The sequence below is a fragment of the Bos indicus genome, chromosome 9, assembly GCF_029378745.1.
Source record: "Bos indicus isolate NIAB-ARS_2022 breed Sahiwal x Tharparkar chromosome 9, NIAB-ARS_B.indTharparkar_mat_pri_1.0, whole genome shotgun sequence".
In the NCBI taxonomy this organism is placed as follows: domain Eukaryota; kingdom Metazoa; phylum Chordata; class Mammalia; order Artiodactyla; family Bovidae; genus Bos; species Bos indicus.
The window spans coordinates 34,710,385-34,728,450 of NC_091768.1; the positions used below are offsets into that span (position 1 = coordinate 34,710,385).

At 37.2% G+C, this 18,066-nt stretch overlaps 1 protein-coding gene across 2 annotated transcripts in view; it reads right to left on the bottom strand.

Moving 5' to 3' along the window:
- Positions 1–1,317: 1,317 nt before the first annotated feature.
- The window catches only part of NT5DC1 (5'-nucleotidase domain containing 1), a 111,871-nt gene continuing 95,122 nt past the window's right edge, over positions 1,318–18,066 (bottom strand). For both annotated transcript variants that reach the window (XM_019967176.2, XM_019967175.2), the window contains exons 8-12: positions 17,525–17,622; positions 15,889–16,007; positions 14,686–14,838; positions 11,802–11,970; positions 1,318–3,098 (exon numbers count right to left, since the gene is read on the bottom strand). In XM_019967176.2, coding sequence (XP_019822735.1) covers positions 2,983–3,098; positions 11,802–11,970; positions 14,686–14,838; positions 15,889–16,007; positions 17,525–17,622 — 655 coding nt within the window. In that variant the 3' untranslated portion in view covers positions 1,318–2,982. The remainder of the gene's footprint in view (positions 3,099–11,801; positions 11,971–14,685; positions 14,839–15,888; positions 16,008–17,524; positions 17,623–18,066) is intronic.

Sequence of the window (18,066 nt, forward strand, 5' to 3'; positions counted from 1 at the left end):
GAGGGAGGAGGGTTCAGGATGGGGAACACATGTATACCTGTGGCGGATTCATTTTGATATTTGGCAAAACTAATACAATTATGTAAAGTTTAAAAATAAAATAAAATTAGAAAAAAAAAAAAAAAAGAAATGCAACCAATTTCTGTATGTTAACCTTGTAGCTTGATATTTTGCTGAATTAGTTTATCAGCTCCTATAGTTTTTCTGTGGAGACTTTAGGGTTTCCAGTATATAGATAGTAGTTCAATGTATAGAAGACTCTAGTAATAGTCATCTGTATGTAATGAGTTTTACTTCTTCACTACCAATTTGAAAACATTTTATTTTCTTGTCTGATTACTGTTCCTAGGACTTCCAATACTGTGTTGAATAGAAATGGTGAGTGGGCATCCTTGCCTGATTCCAGATTTTAGTGGGAAAGCTTTTGGTTTTTCACATTATATTGGTTTTGAGTTTGTAATAAGTAGTTTTTATTATGTTGAGATATGTCCCCTCTATATCCACTTTATTAAAGAATTTTTATCTTAAGTGGATGCTGAATTTTATCAAATGCTTTTTCCGCATCTGTTAAGATGATCATGTGGTTTTTGTCTTTTTGTTGATGTGGTATATCATATTGATTGTTTTACATACATTGAACCATCCTTGTGACCCTAGGATGAAACCAGCTTGGCCGAAGCATATGATCTTTTTTCTGTTGTTGGATTTGGTTTGCTAATATTTTGTTGAGAATTTTTGCATCTATATTTGTCAAAGATATTGTCTTGTAATTTTCATTTTTGGTAGTGTCTTTGTCTGTTTTTGGTATTGGGTGATGGTGGGTTCATAGGCCTGTGTGCTAATATTAAACTTAAGTCCTTTGTCCATTTACACAATTTTCTTGCTTTTTTACTTCATGTAACTTTATTATCGAATATACAGCTTTTGTTCTCCAATATTGTCTTTAAAATTTTTGATGATTATTTTTCTGGCACTTTTTAGAAACAATAATTTTAAAAGTTTAAATACAATTCAACAGATCATTCATTAGAAGCACTGACTGCTCTGCTAGTAAAGTGGGGGGAAACTTGGATATAAACTTTAATTTTCTTTTGACAAATGGAAAAAACTGAAAGGTGGTAACTTGTTCACATTTCTTAGGTAGGTACTGCTGAGAGGAGCACCAGAACTTCTGACTTGAATGAATTTCTTCCACTCCTCAGTGACTAAAAGAATGAAATTAACTTACTCGGAGGTTCTCATTTTTCATATTAATAATAGCAGTTTAGAAGTATTTAAAGATATATTATTCTTTGCCATTGACAAAATAAACATGCATAAGGAAAAATAGCTTTATTTTTAAAAGAAATCAAAGGTATCCATGAAAGTATACATGAAAACAGCATCTTTCCTTGAGCCCTAAGCTTGATTGTGCATGCTCTTTATTATATTCCAATGAGATTTTGGAAATAAATTTCAAAGACATTAACATTTATTAACAGATACTGAAGAAAGCTACTGACTTTGAGAGAAAAAAATTCAGTAACTGTTTACCTACCCTGAGATACTCAATCCCACAATATATTGGGGATTATTTGAGCATTTAAAAATTTAACAAAATATTTATCTTTTCATTGCATCTATCAACATGTTAAACTCTTGGCTACAAACCAAGTAAAATGATGGTGACCAGTGTTTTCTGATTCTGTCCATGATGGACAGAGTGAAATTACAGCATAAAGAGTAGCCAGGAATTTATACTGTAAACATTATCTGGGTCCAAACATCTTGCAACAAACCGCTATTAATATGACTACACAAAGCACATAGAACACAATAATCCTGGACTGCAATACATCTATAAAACCTTTTAAAAATAACTTTTTTCAACCTCTTTTTTCATTACCACTGCCCCTTGCCCTAGAAGAAAAAATATAATTAATAAATTTAGCTTTAAATTACATTTCTCCCTAATGAGAGAAATACTAAGGAATAAGATTTTATTGTGTAGAATAAAGATATGGAGAACCATAATCCACTGCATTAAGATTTTTTTTACACCAAGAACCAATTTTTGCCCCACTGAGAATACACGACTTAAAGTGAATGAAAAGTGAAGTAGACATTAGGGAGGAAAATGAAGAAAACATTAGGGAGGGAAAAAAAAAACTAAACCCTAATGATTAACACTGGAGGCTCAAACAGTTGGCTTCTTCTATCATCCAGGTCCCATTATGGCTGCGAGGTCTCAGAAGACATCATGTCTATCTCCTTGTTTGGGAAATTAGGAAAATAGCATAAAATCTGATAGTTTGGAATAATAATTTAATCTTACTAGACTTGGTGTTTTTGACTGTAAATTCAAACAACAGGTATAGATCAGTTATTCTCAATTTTGGCTGCATTTTCCTGGGACATATTAAAGATGTCAATGTTCATCTGTATCCCCAGATCAATTAAACTAATGTCTGGAGGTTATAGTCTAGCCAGTGGTTCTTAAACTTTGGTGTGAGTCATACTATAATTAAACACAGATTGCTGGGTCACAGTCCCAGATTTTCTGATTCTGTAGGTCCGGGATGGGGTGTGCAAATTTACATTTCTATCAAGTTTGCATCTGCTGCTATGCTAGTGGTTTGGGGACCACACTTTGAGGGCCACTGGTCTAGGTAAATGTGTAAATATGTATGTGTATATGTATGTATGTATGTATATACGTATATATAGCCCCAGGTAATTCTAATTTCAGAACTACTAGTATAGAAAATATTAATAAGATTCTTTTCAACTCTAAGATACTGAGATTTTAACATAATGAGTGTTGTTGGGTATCAAGACAATCTCTATAGAAAGGAGACCTATGGAAAACATACCAATTTCTTGGTCATGTTTCATTAATAATTTTGTTTCTATAAAACATTTTACAGTAGTTTTTGAAAATTAACATGTTTACAGTACATTTGTTGCATATATGGTTTTCACTCATTTTTTGGTAAAGATAGTTTATTTGGCTGTCAGTTTTCCAGCATTTGATAAGACCAATGGAGGGTTTGGATAATAGCCTGCTGTTTTTGAATTATTTGAAGAGAACCTTGTAAATTTGTAGTCCAGGGGTAATTCTGAAAAAAAAAAAAAATTATTCTGCAGATCTCAGAAGGCCTTTTATAAATATAAACAAATCAATATTTGATAGTTATTTATAGTAAAAGTTTTTAGAGTTTCATAATTTTAATATTTCTTTTGTCACCAGGATAGGTTGCACCTGGAATGAACAGTGTAGATGTCTTTTCCTATATAATGTACAGTAATATTTAAGTCAAATTACATTTAGAGATATTGCAAATTATATTCAGAGGTCTAACTAGTGAATAAACTCCTTTATTGACTCTCTACACAAAAGTAAATACACAAAATAGGAACACTCCTCTGATTTGTTTTTTAAATTTAAATATCTCTAAGCCTTTATCCAGAAACTTATGTAACTGGAAAATGAGAACTAATCATCTTCACGCATGTGTGTGTGCTAAGGTGCTTGAGTCATGTCTGACTCTTTGTGACGCTATGGACCCTGGAGGCTGCCAGACTCCTCAGTCCATAGGAGTCTCCAGGCAAGAATACTGGAGTGGGTTGCAAAGCTATCCTCCAGGGAATCTTCCCAACCCAGGGATCAAACCTGGGTCTCTTATGTCTCCTGCATTGGCAGGCAGGTTTTTTTTTATCACTAGCTCCACTTGGGAAGGCAATAATCTTCATAGCCCTGAACAGTAAGAGAGTTATGAACAATAATCTTTGAATGCTTAGCTAACTAATTCCAATATGCACAATATGGCAACTTTTCCATACGATAAGCATCGCGCACACACACAGCCACAAGAGGAATGTGTGGAGAGAACATAAAATTCGTACTTTCTCGATTGTGGGACATTGTGACATTTTCATATAAATATCTCAAAATCTAGCCTTCAGATATATTCTTCCTAAGTTTCTTCAAAGAACCATTACCATAAATATTACAAGTGAAACATTAAGACCTACGTCATGTAATGATTATTCATTCCACATGCAGATACTGGTTAGTAATCCTTATTTCACAAATTTTACAGGTAAAACATCATTTGGTAGTACTGAGTGTTCCGAAAATGATACTAAAATAAAAATTATATTTTAAATGCCAGTAAGAATCATTAAGACCCAAACAGTTAATCCTTACGAGGAAAAAACTAGTGCTGAAAATTGCGAAGAAGGAACACTGCCTTTCTGAGGTCAGAGAAAACTAAGATTACTTTGAATAGAAAAACATTCAATATTTTTCAGTATTAGTGAATTTCACTGGTCTTCACTGCTTCAAGTTAGCCGGAGCATATTTTCAGCCATTAAAAAGGCTCATTAAAAAGCACTGGAAATAAAATTGATAAAACTGAGTTTCAAAAATAGTGCACCTGAGGTTCTGGATTTCTTGTAAGCCACCAAAATGATACAGGCTAAGAGGTGACCCAACTACCTCTTTCTCTGTCTTTTCTATACATTTCCTAAAGTAAAGGTAGCTATTATTAAAAGGTTAAAATGATTACATTATCAAAACACTTATAAAACAAACATTGCAGTAATATATACTGCAAACTTTTATAATATCTATAAAAAATGCTTCTAAGAAATTCTGAAAGAGATGGGAATACCAAACCACCTGACCTGCCCCTTGAGAAACCTATATGCAGGTCAGGAAGCAACAGTTAGAACTGGACGTGGAACAGATTGTTTCCAAATAGGAAAAGGAGTACGTCAAGGCTGTATATTGTCACCCTGCTTATTTAAATTATATGCAGAGTATGTCATGAGAAACCCTGGGCTGGAGGAAGCACAAGCTGGAATCAAGACTGCCAGGAGAAATATCAATAACCTCAGATATGCAGATGACACCACCCTTATGGCAGAAAGTGAAGAAGAACTAAAGAGCCTCTTGATGAAAATGAAAGAGGAGAGTGAAAAAGTTGGCTTAAAGCTCAACATTCAGAAAACTAAGATCATGGCATCTGGTCCCATCACTTCATGGCAAATAGATGGGGAAACAGTGGAAACAGTGGCTGATTTTTATTTTCGGGGGCTCCAAAATCACTGCAGATGGCGATTGCAGCCATGAAATTAAAAGACGCTTACTCCTTGGAAGGAAAGTTATGACCAACCTAGACAGCATATTAAAAAGCAGAGACATTTCTTTGCCAACAAAGGTCCATCTAGTCAAGGCTATGGTTTTTCCAGTGGTCATATATGAATGTTAGAGTTGGATTATAAAGAAAGCTGAGCACCGAAGAATTGATGCTTTTGAATTGTGGTGTTGGAGAAGACTCTTGAGAGTCCCTTGGACTGCAAGGAGATCCAACCAGTCCATCCTAAAGGAAATCAGTCCTGGGTGTTCACTGGAAGGACTGATGTTTAAGCTGAAACTCCAATACTTTGGCTGCCACCTGATGCGAAGAGCTGACTCATTTGGAAAGACCCTGATGCTGGGAAAGATTGAGGGTGGGCGGAGAAGGGGACGACAGAGGATGAGATGGGATGGCATCACCGACTCGATGGACATGGGTTTGGGTGGACTCTGGGAGTTGGTGATGGACAGGGAGGCCTGGCGTGCTGTGGTTCATGGGGTCACAAAAAGTCAGACACAAATGAGTGACTGAACTGACTGACGCATTTAAATGTCAATGAGAGAATCACATCTAACAGAATACAGACGAATAAAGAAACTTTCCCTGGTGACTCAGATAGTAAAGAATTCACCTGCAATACAAGAAACCTTGGTTCGATCCCTGGGTCAGGAAGATCCCCCGGAGAAGGGAATGGCTACCCACTCCAGTATTTTTGCCTGGAAAATTCCATGGACGGAGAAGCCTGGTGGGCTACAATCATGGGGTTGCAAAGAGTCGGACATGACTAAGCATGCAAAGAAACATTACATGAATTCAGGAAGGTTTCAAGCGATGATGGGGAGTATCAGGTTTTTCATTCCCTATTTCCTTTAAAACAGAATGTTATTCTGTCTTCCAGGTAGCACAGGAAGCAGAAAGTCTACTAAGGTTAAGAAACTGGGTATGGAATAGCCAAACTGAGGTCAGATGACTATTCCGTTCAAAAAAAGGATGTCCAGATTGGGGTTCACCAAGAGGGAGATATTTGCATCTGTCTTAGGAAAATCACTGTTGGGTGCTGTTTGGAAGAAAAGAGAATGATAGACAAAGAACCAAATTCTTGTTTACCACAGTAATTTTCTATTAAACTGTGTACTGAATATACTATAATATCAACCACATTATCTAATAATTATATGAACTGAACCAAAATGAATATTCATAAACAGTAAGTTCAGTGTAAAATAATGAAACACAGAAATACAACAACTCTTGTGACTTTTTTTTAAAGATATTGCCAGGATAACATTTATATAAAGATTTTAAAAGCCATGACCATCATACTGTTTTTCTTTCAGCCATTTTTTTTTTTTTTTGTACTTGCAGGTAGATTACACAGTCCTATCCAAATTTACTGAATATGTTACTGAAATAATTTCAAGTTCTGTGCAAGAGGATTTCCTTATGAGAATGTGACCATAAGCAATGAGTGCTAAGTTAAAGAGAAACTAATACTTTGCCTTTTGAGGAAATGTCTTAGGCATCAAAATCAATACTGAATGTAATATACCAACTCTCATTCTTTCTCCACAAAAACAATCTACTTGTTTGGCTTTGTTTGACTACTGGTGAGTCCAACTGAGTATTTTCTCCTAAAAAAAGTCAGAAGACAAAGGCTCTGCCAAGTTCTCTTTCAGGGTGCTGAGGAAGGAAAGTTTGGGAAAACGAAAATGGGAGACACTGATGTTATTATTGCTTCTTTAAGGAGAAGTGATCACCCTAGAAGACAGGGATTATTTTCCCTTTTTTTTTGAGAAATATTTAAATCCTAGAATAATGGAGAGTCACTTTTCTTTAAGTCTCTTACTCTTTCAGAACCATATCCCATTGAACAGTTTTTAGAGTAATTCAAGTACTTTAGAATAATTCATTGACTTCCATTATCATAAAATCCTACTCTCACTATAAATTTGAGTCACTGTGAAGGAAAGAAAGTGAAATATAAAAACTGAAAATGACAGTGTAATTCTGGGCCAGTCCCTCCCTTCATGTTACAAGGTCCATTTCTTCAATAAGAAAATTGTATGTAAAAGAAAGAAACATATTCTTTAATTTTATGTGTGTAAGCATGGAGCAAAATGAAAAAAAAAATGCTTTTGAAACTAGTGAAAAATGAGTATTTCAGCAAGTAAGATGTATTGACATATTGGATTTGGATACTGATGTAGAAGATGGACTTTTTGGAAGGCCACACGTCTTAGTCATCACTATCATCCCACTACTAAACATCAGAAAAATATCTTGCTTTACTTTCACATCTGTCCTGTGAGGGTGGTATACACCCAGTTTAAGGAAGAAGAATCTGAGATTCAAGGAAAACCACATCTGAACTGGAGCTGATACCAACTAGAAGAGCTAGATAAAATAAAAAAGTCAGAGTGAAGTCATTGGAGAATTGAAGAGACTACTAAGACCCAAGGACACACAATTCCTGGAAAGGAGAAAGCAGCAGTGAAGTGAGTGAACATTCTGCCACAGCTTTTCCCTTCAGGCACCTGAATTCTGGGTGGAGGCATGGCAGGGGCAGTTACCAGCAGCAGGAAAACCAGAACAGATTTTGGCAGTCTTGAGGGGCTACAGAGACAAAAAAATTGGGCTGTAGCCTAAAATAGAGGAAGGTGTGGAGAACTGAACTGTGGGCTCAAGCTGCTTGCCAAACTCTGCAAGGAAACGCAGAAATATACCCCTCTGTAAAGCAGAGTGGATTTTTCAGCAGTTTCTTGGTACTGAGAAAACAGGGAGGGATTAAGTTCTGACCTGAGAGAAGAGAGGGTGAATTTACTATTATGAAGAGAGGATGAAATTATTATGAAGTGATGCTCTTTCATGTTAATAATGGATTTTTTTTATCCCCTTCACATTAACAGAGCTAACTCTTAATTTTCTTTTGGTTACCATTAACACGGTACTGGAGAAGTGGGTGGCAGAGGAAGAGATGGTTAGATAGCAACACCCACTCAGTGGACATGAATCTGAGCAAACTCCAGGAAACAGTGCGAGAGAGGGAAGTCTGGCATGTTGCAGTCCATGGGGTTGCAAAGAGTCAGACACATCTTACTGATTGAACGACAATAAACATGGTATTGTCTCTTTCCATCTTTTGATATTCAAACTTTCTGCATCTTTTTCTCCCCATTTTAATTTTTTTTTTGGAGTTTTAAAATTATTTTACATAATTAGATCAGTATGTATAATTCTTTTCATAGTTAATATCTTATTAGAGACTATGATATGCATTTTTGGTTTAATAGCTCTCATCCTTTGCCATATATGTTAGAACACTCTACTATGAGATTTATACGCCCTTGGTGTCAGGTCTTAAAATTCTTTCCTTATTCAAATCTCATAGGATTAAAAAAAATCGTTTCTAACTGTAAATACTCACATATTTACAGTTCCAGTTTATTCACATGTCCTTGTGTTGCTGTACATTCATTTATTCTTGGGTTTCTAGTCTTCCAATAGGGATCGTTTTTACTTTTGCATGGGCAACAATACCTTTTAGTGTCTTCGACAGTGCACGTCTTCTGGAGATACATTTTCTCCATTTCTGTCTGAAAGTGAAGTTGCTCAGTCGTGTCCGACTCTTTGTGACCCCATGGACTGTAGCCTACCAAGGCTCCTCAGTCCATGGAATTTTCCGGGCAAGAGTACTGGAGTGGATTGCCATTTCCTTCGCCATGGGATCTTCCCGACCCAGGGATCGAACCCGGGTCTCCCGCATTGCGGGCAGACACTTTACTGTTAAGCCCCCAGGGAAGCTCCATTTCTGTCTATAAATACTTTTTTTTAATCATTTAATGATATTATTACTGGGTACAGAATTCTATCAAGGTGACAATCATTTTCTTCCAGCAATTTAAAGATATCACTCTACGGTCTTTTGGCTTTTGTTTCTCACTCTTTTGTTGAAGTACTCCTTTGAAATCAAACTGTCTTTATTCTCTGACTGCTTTTAGTATTTCTTAATTATGTGGTCTTTAGCAGTTAACTTCGGGATTTCCTTTTATGTATTGTGTTTCAGTTCTTTGGGCTTCTTAAACCTTTGGCTTATTTGTTTTCATCATTTTTGGAAAGTCTATAGCTACTGCTTTTGGCTTATTCTCTCATCGCCTAAGATTCTAATGACACGAATCTTACTCCTCATTCTATCTCCTGTGTCTCATAGTCCCTCTGCTTGTATCTCCCATGCTTTTTCCTCTTCAGGATTTATTGTGGGTTTTTTTTTTTTTTTTTGGCTGATTTTCCAGGATACCAGTGCACTTTTCCTGTGGCCACTCTTCTGTTAAACCCATCCATTCAGTTCTTAATTTTGACTTTTTAATAAGAATTTCCATTTTCCCAAGTTTTTATATATCTACCAAATTTCTCATTCCTTTCTTTTCTATCCTTGGTTACTTCTGTTAGTGTAATCTCATATCCTTGCATACCTGGCTATTTTTTCATTACATGCTGAACACTATATGAATTGTTTTTTTTTGAAATAATTTGAGTCCTAAAAGATGTTATCTGCCTCAAAAGAAGAATGATTTAAAGTTGAGCTTCAAAGAGTATATGAAAATGTAATGAAATGAAAGAATACCTCAGTCACCAAAATCTCTATTAGAGAAAGCATTGTATTGGTCCTGGAGTAAGTGTCTGAAATAACCATTATTAGTCAAAGGTAAGAATAACCCACAGGGTGTAGATGCATGTCAAGAAACAGGAATCACCTGCTAAGTTGTCCTGTATGACCGGGAAGTGAAGGATTTAAAGTTCTCTTTGAAAAGAGAAGGAGAAAGATCAGAGAAGGAAAATCCCACAAATGGCAAGAAAGAAGAACTGAGAAAAGATATACTGGATGGTTAAACCATAACCAAAAAAGGTTTAAATAAAATATTATATATATAAAAAAAGCTGAGCTTCAATTCCTGTGAATGCCTACTTCTAATTCATCCTTCAGGGTCTCAAGACAGATTGAGAGAGTCTACCAGGTCTATCCCTCCTTTGGCAGGTCTTACCCCCCACACATTTTCTACCCCTTTACATTCATGAAACTACAAAAAAAAGCCACTCATTTCTTTGGGTACCTTTTCTCTTGAGTTAGCAAAGAGGAGGAAGAGCAGGCCCCAAAGTCAGCGTCGCCCAACTGGGCCTCCTTAACATCCTGTCCTTGTAACTTTCCCCTAGCTTTATCCCGTGACTCCAGGCTGATTAAAAAAAAAAAAGTGCAGCATTTGCAGTTGGTTCCAGCAGACAGGCAAGTCCTAATTACCTCAACTGCCATATCTATATGTTATCCAAGAGAAACCTACAAATGTCATGGGAAAATTTTCTTCTTTTAAAGAAAAAAATTTCACTATTTGCAGATGACATGATACTGTACATAGAAAACCCTAAAGATAGTATCAGAAAATTACTAGAGCTAATCAGTGAATTTAGCAAAGTTGCAGAACACAAAATCAATATACAGAAATCAGTTGCCTTTCTATATACTAACAATGAAAAAAATCAAAGAGAAATTAAGGAATCAATCCCATTCACCACTGCAACAAAAAGAATCAAATATCTAGGAATAAACTTACCTAAGGAGACAAAAGAATTATACACAGAAAATTATAAGACACTAATGAAAGATATCAAAGATGACATAAACAGATGGAGAAATATTCCATGTTCCTGGGGAGGAAGAATCAATATTGTGAAAATGACTATACTACCAAATGCAATCTACAGATTCAATGTGATCCCTATCAAATTACCAATGACATTTTTTCACAGAACTAGAACAAAAAATTTCACAATTCATATGGAAACACAAAAGACTCCGAATAGCCAAAGTCGTCTTGAGAAAGAAGAATGGAGCTGGAGGAATCAACCTTCCTAATTTCAGATTATACTACAAAGCTAGTCATCAAGACAGTATGGTACTGGCACAAAAACAGAAATATAGACCAATGGAACAAGATACAAAGTCCAGAAATAAATCCATGCACCTATGGGTACCTTATTTTTGACAAAGGAGGCAAGAATATAAAAGGGGGCAAAGACAGCCTCTTCAATAAATGGTGCTGGGAAAACTGGACAGCTACATGTAAAAGAATGAAATTAGAACACTTCTAACACCATACACAAAGATAAACTCAAAATGGATTAAAGACATAAATATAAGACCAGAAACTATAAAACTCTTAGAGGAAAACATAGACCACTCAATGACATAAACCAAGCAAGATCCTCTATGACCAACCTCCTAGAGTAATGGAAATAAAAACAATAGTAAACAAGTAGGACCCAATTAAACTTAAAAGCTTTTGCACAGCAAAGGAAACTGTAAGCAAGGGGAAAAGACAACCCCTGGAATGGGAGAACATACTAGCAAATGAAACAACTTCACTCTGTGTAATAGGTTCTAGGTTCATCTACGTCATTAGAACTGATTCAAATGTGTTTCTTTATGGCTGAATAATATTCCATTGTGTATATGTACCACAACTTCTTTATCCATTCATCTGTTGATGGACATCTAGGTTGCTTCCATGTTCTAGCTATTGTAAACAGTGCTGCAGTGGACACTGGGATACATGTGTCTTTTTCAATTTTAAAACTCTTCCTCAGTCCACAGTAACAGGCAAAGCTCTTAAGTATTTTCCCTCTTACCTGCTATTGCTTCAATACTTGGAATTGCAATAGTGCTGTAAGCACTTATTCGCTTACAGGACCATGTATAAACCAAGGAATCTTCTCTATTTTCCAGCCCGGAAACTGAATCAATAAAAAAAGAGCCCCATTTTTTAGATGATGTATTCAGAGGCTTTGCCTTTGATCCCTGAAACAAGAAACAGAATAATGAAACTGATTAATTAGTGTTCAACCTCATTTTTCCCACCACTAAGTAAATCAAAATAGAAAAACTCTGCAGAAATTTCAGTTGTTTAGCCAGACTATATAAAAAGTAAAACAAAGCTCAGTAGTCCTTTAAGGGCTTCCCCAGTGGCTCAGCAGTAAAGAGTCCAGCTGCCAATGTAGGAGACACAGGTTCGATTCCTGGGTCAGGAAGATCCCCTAAAGAAGGAAATGGCAACCCACTCCAGTACCCTCACCTGGGAAATCCCATGGACAGAAGCCTGGCGGACTACAGTCCATGGGGTTGCAGAAGAGTCAGACACGACTAAACAACAAAGCAGTGCTTTGAAGTACTCTCTCCCGGCTTTGCCTGGGAACGCCTTTCTCAGCCTTTGGGATCTGGTTTGGATACCACCTAGGACGTTTTCCTTGACTTTCCACACTTAGGTGAGATTAGGTCTCCTCCTCCATTTTCTCACACTCTTGAGTTTATTCCTAATACAGTACTTTTCAAACCATCTTGTAATTATCATACTATTTACTTTTTGCCCTGGACAGATTATGAACTATATAAGGTGAAGAACTATCTCATGTATTAGTTTATCGCTAGGGCCTAGTGCCTAGGACATAGCAGGCACAGAAAAAATGTAGACTAAATAAAAGACTTATTCAAGAAATACTTCTCAGTGTTTTATAGATGCTGTATAAAATTAAGAATGAAAAAAAAAATCCCATCACACCCATATAATTTGAATTATAAAATCTGTCATCCTTTCTGGATGAAAACTTTGTTTTAGAGCATCAGAGAGTCCCCAGTATGCCTTTAGATTCATGATTCTTTGTGCTGGAACTCAATTTGTGAAGTAAGATGAAAATACATGTTTTTCAGATGATGCTGTTGTTTAGAAATTCCTTAGCAAGAATCTATTTGGATTTCACCAAACATACTAAGCAGTATGGAATACAAATATCTGTGCTTCTATATATACATTTAAGGTGTATTTAAATATAATTTCTCAAGGTGTAAAGAGAAGCTTATAGTGTAACTTTTATTTGGCTCATTGTCTTTGTCTAATGAGACTAAGAAGAGATGACTCTCATTGCACAGACTATATGTGGATAATGGTTCTACCAACACTGAGTTTTGGTAATCTGGGCTGCATGTTATTCCTCTGAAAAGAGGAAAGCAGACTTGTTTACCCTTTCTGGTTCAACGTATTATGGATGCTGTTACTGTCTAAATGTTCATGTCCTTCCAAAATTTGTACGTCGAAATTCTAATCCTCAAGATGATGTAATTATGAGGTGAGGCCTTGAAGAGGCACTTAGGTCATGAAGGTGAAGCCCTCATGAATGAGGTTAGTGTTCTTATAAACAAGATCCAAGAAAGCCCATTATGTAATGTTGTGTTTGTAATGAATTAGCAAGGAAAGGGGTCTATGGCAGAAGATGGAGCTACTGTTTACATAATGCTGAAGGAAACATTCCCACCATGTCTTCACTTTCTTTTCATTGTCTGTGCATTCTCAAATCATTGTAAAGAAACCAAATTTCCTTTACATTGTAGAGAAACCAAATTTCTCTTTAAGGGAAACTTCCTCCACAATCCCTCAAGTTAGAGGGTCCACCTTCTGGAAGGTTATTTTAAAACTCTTCTTAACTCAGTCCACAGAGCTATATAGTTCACAGAGTTTCCAGTGTCACGCTGAACACTAAATGTTACTCAGTGGAAACCTCATAGAAACCTGACTCCTTTCTTCTAACATAGTAGTCTTTATTTCTTAGAACACTTTTAGGTTTACAGATAAACAGGGCAGATAGTATGGAGACTTCTTAAATATGTTGCCTCTGGTCCACCCCTAACACGATCTCTCCTGTTATTAACAATTTGTATTAATTAGTGTGTTATGTTTGTTACAACTGTGCTCCATTTATTCATCCCCTTCCCCTCTGAGCCCTGGGGCATTCCCTGGTCTCTTCCCTGTCCCTATACTTCTGTCTTTTCCAGAATGTCACACAGCGGCATACAGTATGCAGCCTTTTCAGACTAGCTTCTTTCACTTCTTTCACCTTAACATGCACTTTAGGTTCCTCCACGTTTTTCCATGGCTTGATAGTTTCTATTGGTATTTTTTGATTTGATCTTTGGTTTTTGACTTTTTAGATTCTTCCACTGGAATGAATTTAGAAGAATGCATAGTGCATTTTATTTTCTGATCTTTTTTTTCTGCTTATTTTTGCTTTTATATACAACTTTCCCTTTCTAGATTGATGACATACTTTATTTTCGTTCCCTCAAAGTTCATTGGGGGTGGCTCAGGAGTAAGTTTATGGGAGCTACCAATTTCCGAAATTAGACCCATGGAAAGAGAGCACAAGGGCTTTCATGGCTAAGCCAAAGAGACAGAGTGTAACTACAGCGGGTCAGGATCTGGCTGCCTTGTCATCAGCCAAAGCACAGCCATGGTGCCACAGCTCTGGACGAAAGCAGGGAGCCCAGAAGACAGACAGATGGTCAATGGCATTATCTCGGCATCATTGAAAAACTACCCACAAGATCAACTGCAGAGTTGAGAGGGCATGAAGATTACAGTTAAGTGCCAACAGACTTCATTGCTCATGGCAGAAACAAGCACTTTCTAAGATATGACAAACATAAAGGTCTTCTTTCAAGGAAAAAACTAAAGGAGACTCTTACCTCATATTTTCCTTTTTTCTCTTCAGGTTCTGATTCCTCAGGCTTCCCATCTTTGTCCCCTCGGAGCTCTTCGAGGATAAGGACTGTCTCCCAATTACTATAATGACAGGCTGGGAAAATATCTGAATGCATGCTGTCACCAAAGTAAACAACCTGTAAGTCAGACAGCAAATTTTGTCTGAGACATGAGGACTGTGAAGGGACGTGGTGGTCATTTTACAAAAGGCACAAGAAAATTCCTTAACAGCTATCAGAGTAAGTCATGTAAAAGCTGCATGAACATCTTAAATTTCCTTGGATAACTTCACAAGTGACCACTGACTTGTTCCATTTGATTCACAGGGTGTCAGGTTTAAGAAATTACACAATTCATTTGCATGCAGAAGAAGAGCAGAAGATAAGTGAACTTAATTCAAATTTCTGAAATGAAAATGAAAGAGCCCCAATGTTTACAGTTAAACCTGCCCCTGGAATTGAAGAGCTGGTGGCATACTGGAGACAGCCTGTTACAGAGGATTAGATTAGCAAGAACACTCACAACAGAGCCAATTTACCAAAGTTTATAGGCCCCACTCACACCTGCTGAAACAGCGTCTCTGAGAGTGGGTGGGCGAGGCAGGTGGACTCCAGGAAGCTTCCCAGGTACTCTGAGGTATTCTGAGGCAAAGCTTACAGATGAGGAAACCAGGTTAAGAGCATATGAGGTAGAACCTCCAAGTCAGGAGGCCCCGGGGGCTTTGCCAGTGTGGGAGCCAGTGGATCAGGGCTCAGTGATGGACTGACCCATCCTCTCATGGGGCTTGTGGCAAACATGTTTTAGAAGGAAGTGTCCTGCTATTAAAAATATACCAATGTCCAACATCAACAATATGACAGGATGTTAAAAGCTAATGTGTCTTTAGTCTGTAGTATAATCAGTTATTGCTGGTTTCACATATAAAAAGGTCCTTGATGGGCAGTTAGCAGGGTAACATTCCTCAGGTAACCCACACACTATTCTAGGTCTGTGTTCCTGCTTGGAATATTTGCTTTTCTTTGTCAGAGATAAAAATGTACATCAAAGGAAAGACTTATTTAAGCAGAAGAGATAGGCAAGGAGGTTGGCAGGTAGTTATGCGGAATGCATTTAGAGTTACGGTTTTAGTTGACAAAGGTTTCTCTCTCCAAGTGGGCCACAAAGACTCCACCCCAATGATAAAATACCTTGGGTTCAGGCTTGCCAGTCATTTTCTTCAGAAGTTCATAAAGGTGGACAGCGTTCCCTTGGGAGTACCAGCCAGGTTTATCCAGAAATGGCAGTGCCTCGCGCTCCTCGTCATTCTCTGAGAACACAGGTCAACAATCATACGTTTTCATCGAGTGGCAGCACTCATCTGGACAGACCACGCTTTGCATGGCTGAAGGACATGTGTAAGAAGGAACCACGTGGGGATGGCAGCCAGCATTCAGCAATCACCTATACGTCATGAGCATTTAGTTGACATAGAGACATATTTTTTAAAAGAATTTTTTAAGAGCAGTTTTAAGTTCACACAAAACTGAGAGAAAGGTACAGAGATATCCCATATACCCTCTGCCCTCACAAAGGCACAGCCTCCCCCATTACTGGTGATAATAAAACAGTCCAACATATAATAATGGAAGATGAATTTCCACACAACCTCAGTTATTCTGAACAAGAAATTCTAAAATCACAATTACAGATAATTAAAGCCACATCACAGCTAAAGGTCAAAAGATATTCAGGCCTATTTGGCTGACATTTCAGCAGCCATTTTTTAATTCTTTTATACAATCAAATTAAAACCCTATTATTCTCTAAAGAATAGGTCAAAAATAAGCCATGTTTAGCCTAACATTAAGAGTCTAAGAATCATCATCATATTCCTGGAGAAACATGGTGGAAACCAATTATTTCTCATGTCTGTCTGTCTTTACTTAGTACAGAATGTCTTGCCATGTAAATAATCTGGGTTTATGGCAACTGGAAAATGATTAACTTACACAATTATTTTTGAAAGCAAACCTACATCTGATATGTAGAGGCTCCCTGCGTAGGAAACGTTGGAAAGGGAAGCTTTCTATTGCTTAATAAAAAAATACAAATCTATAGAATCATGATTTCTCAGATACTGGGACTCAATTATTAACAAAAAAGAAAATTTCTTCTTTATACAAAAACTAAAACAAAAAACTCACTTTACACAAATATATCCCTTCCCTTCCCTGTTTTCAGCCCCCAGACTGGAAGCTGCTCTGTAGGGTCCTATCCACGCAGGGCAACGTGGAGGGCTTAGAACGTTCGTAACTGGGAAGCTGTGGGACTGAGAAAACCATTAACTCCAGCAGCAGACAGCCAAGGTGGCTTATGAAAGCATCAGAGCTGAAGCAGAAGCATACAGTCCAAGGGAGCACACTCAAGGAAGTTTCAAGCAACATCTTCATAAACCCAAATACAATACTTAAACATTTCTTCTCATGCTCTATGGGAAGCACCACCCTCCCTTTCTGTGTCTCCATGACAATGGCTGACATCAGTCCCCTGCAACTGCCTCCCTGTGGGCACTCTAAGGTGGCCTCCCAGTTTACTCGGTGTCACCAGGCAGTCACTGCCACCTTGACAGGGAACATGGCCTGTAATCTCGTCCCACGCATTCACTGACTTGCTTATGTGTTTGTGTTTGTAACCTCATGAGGGGAAAGGACACTTATCATCTCTTTAATTCCCGTCATTGCATCTAACATGAAATTTTGCACATGGCTGTCAGCCAACAGGGTATTTATCAAGTGAATGAATAAATCTTAAGCAGGAGAGGAAAGACACAAACTGTGAACTCACCAAGCGTCCGGAAAGGCCTCTGACTTGGTAAATGAGAGAAGAAGCCAGGCTTCAATGCATTTGTAATCACAATGTCAAAAAGATCTTCAAAATCATTCCTACAAAGCAGTGATATTTTTCATAAGTTTATTTTAAGGAATTAGAAAAGGTCCATAAAAAACAGAACTTAATCTTTGTCTATCTGACCACAGCATCATTTCTTATTTTTTGATTAAGAAAAAAATAAGAAAGGAAATATAAGGTGGTCGAGCACTAATTATCCAGACACCACCCTGAAGTATACACATAAGGGGAAAAAAAGCACATTAACTCATTAACTCTAGGTGCTAAGCTGACTTTCTCACTATGGCAACAGTTATAAATTCGACAGTTCTAACATCTATGTATTCACACACTATGTTTTCAAATTTAGGGCCTGAAATTTGTTTGAATTTATTAGCATCAAGAGTTATTAATAATTTTGTGTATCTCATGGGTCTTACCAAAAGCCAGCATTGTATTGAGTCAGGAGACATCTTTCAGAGAGTGTTAAAAAATCAGGG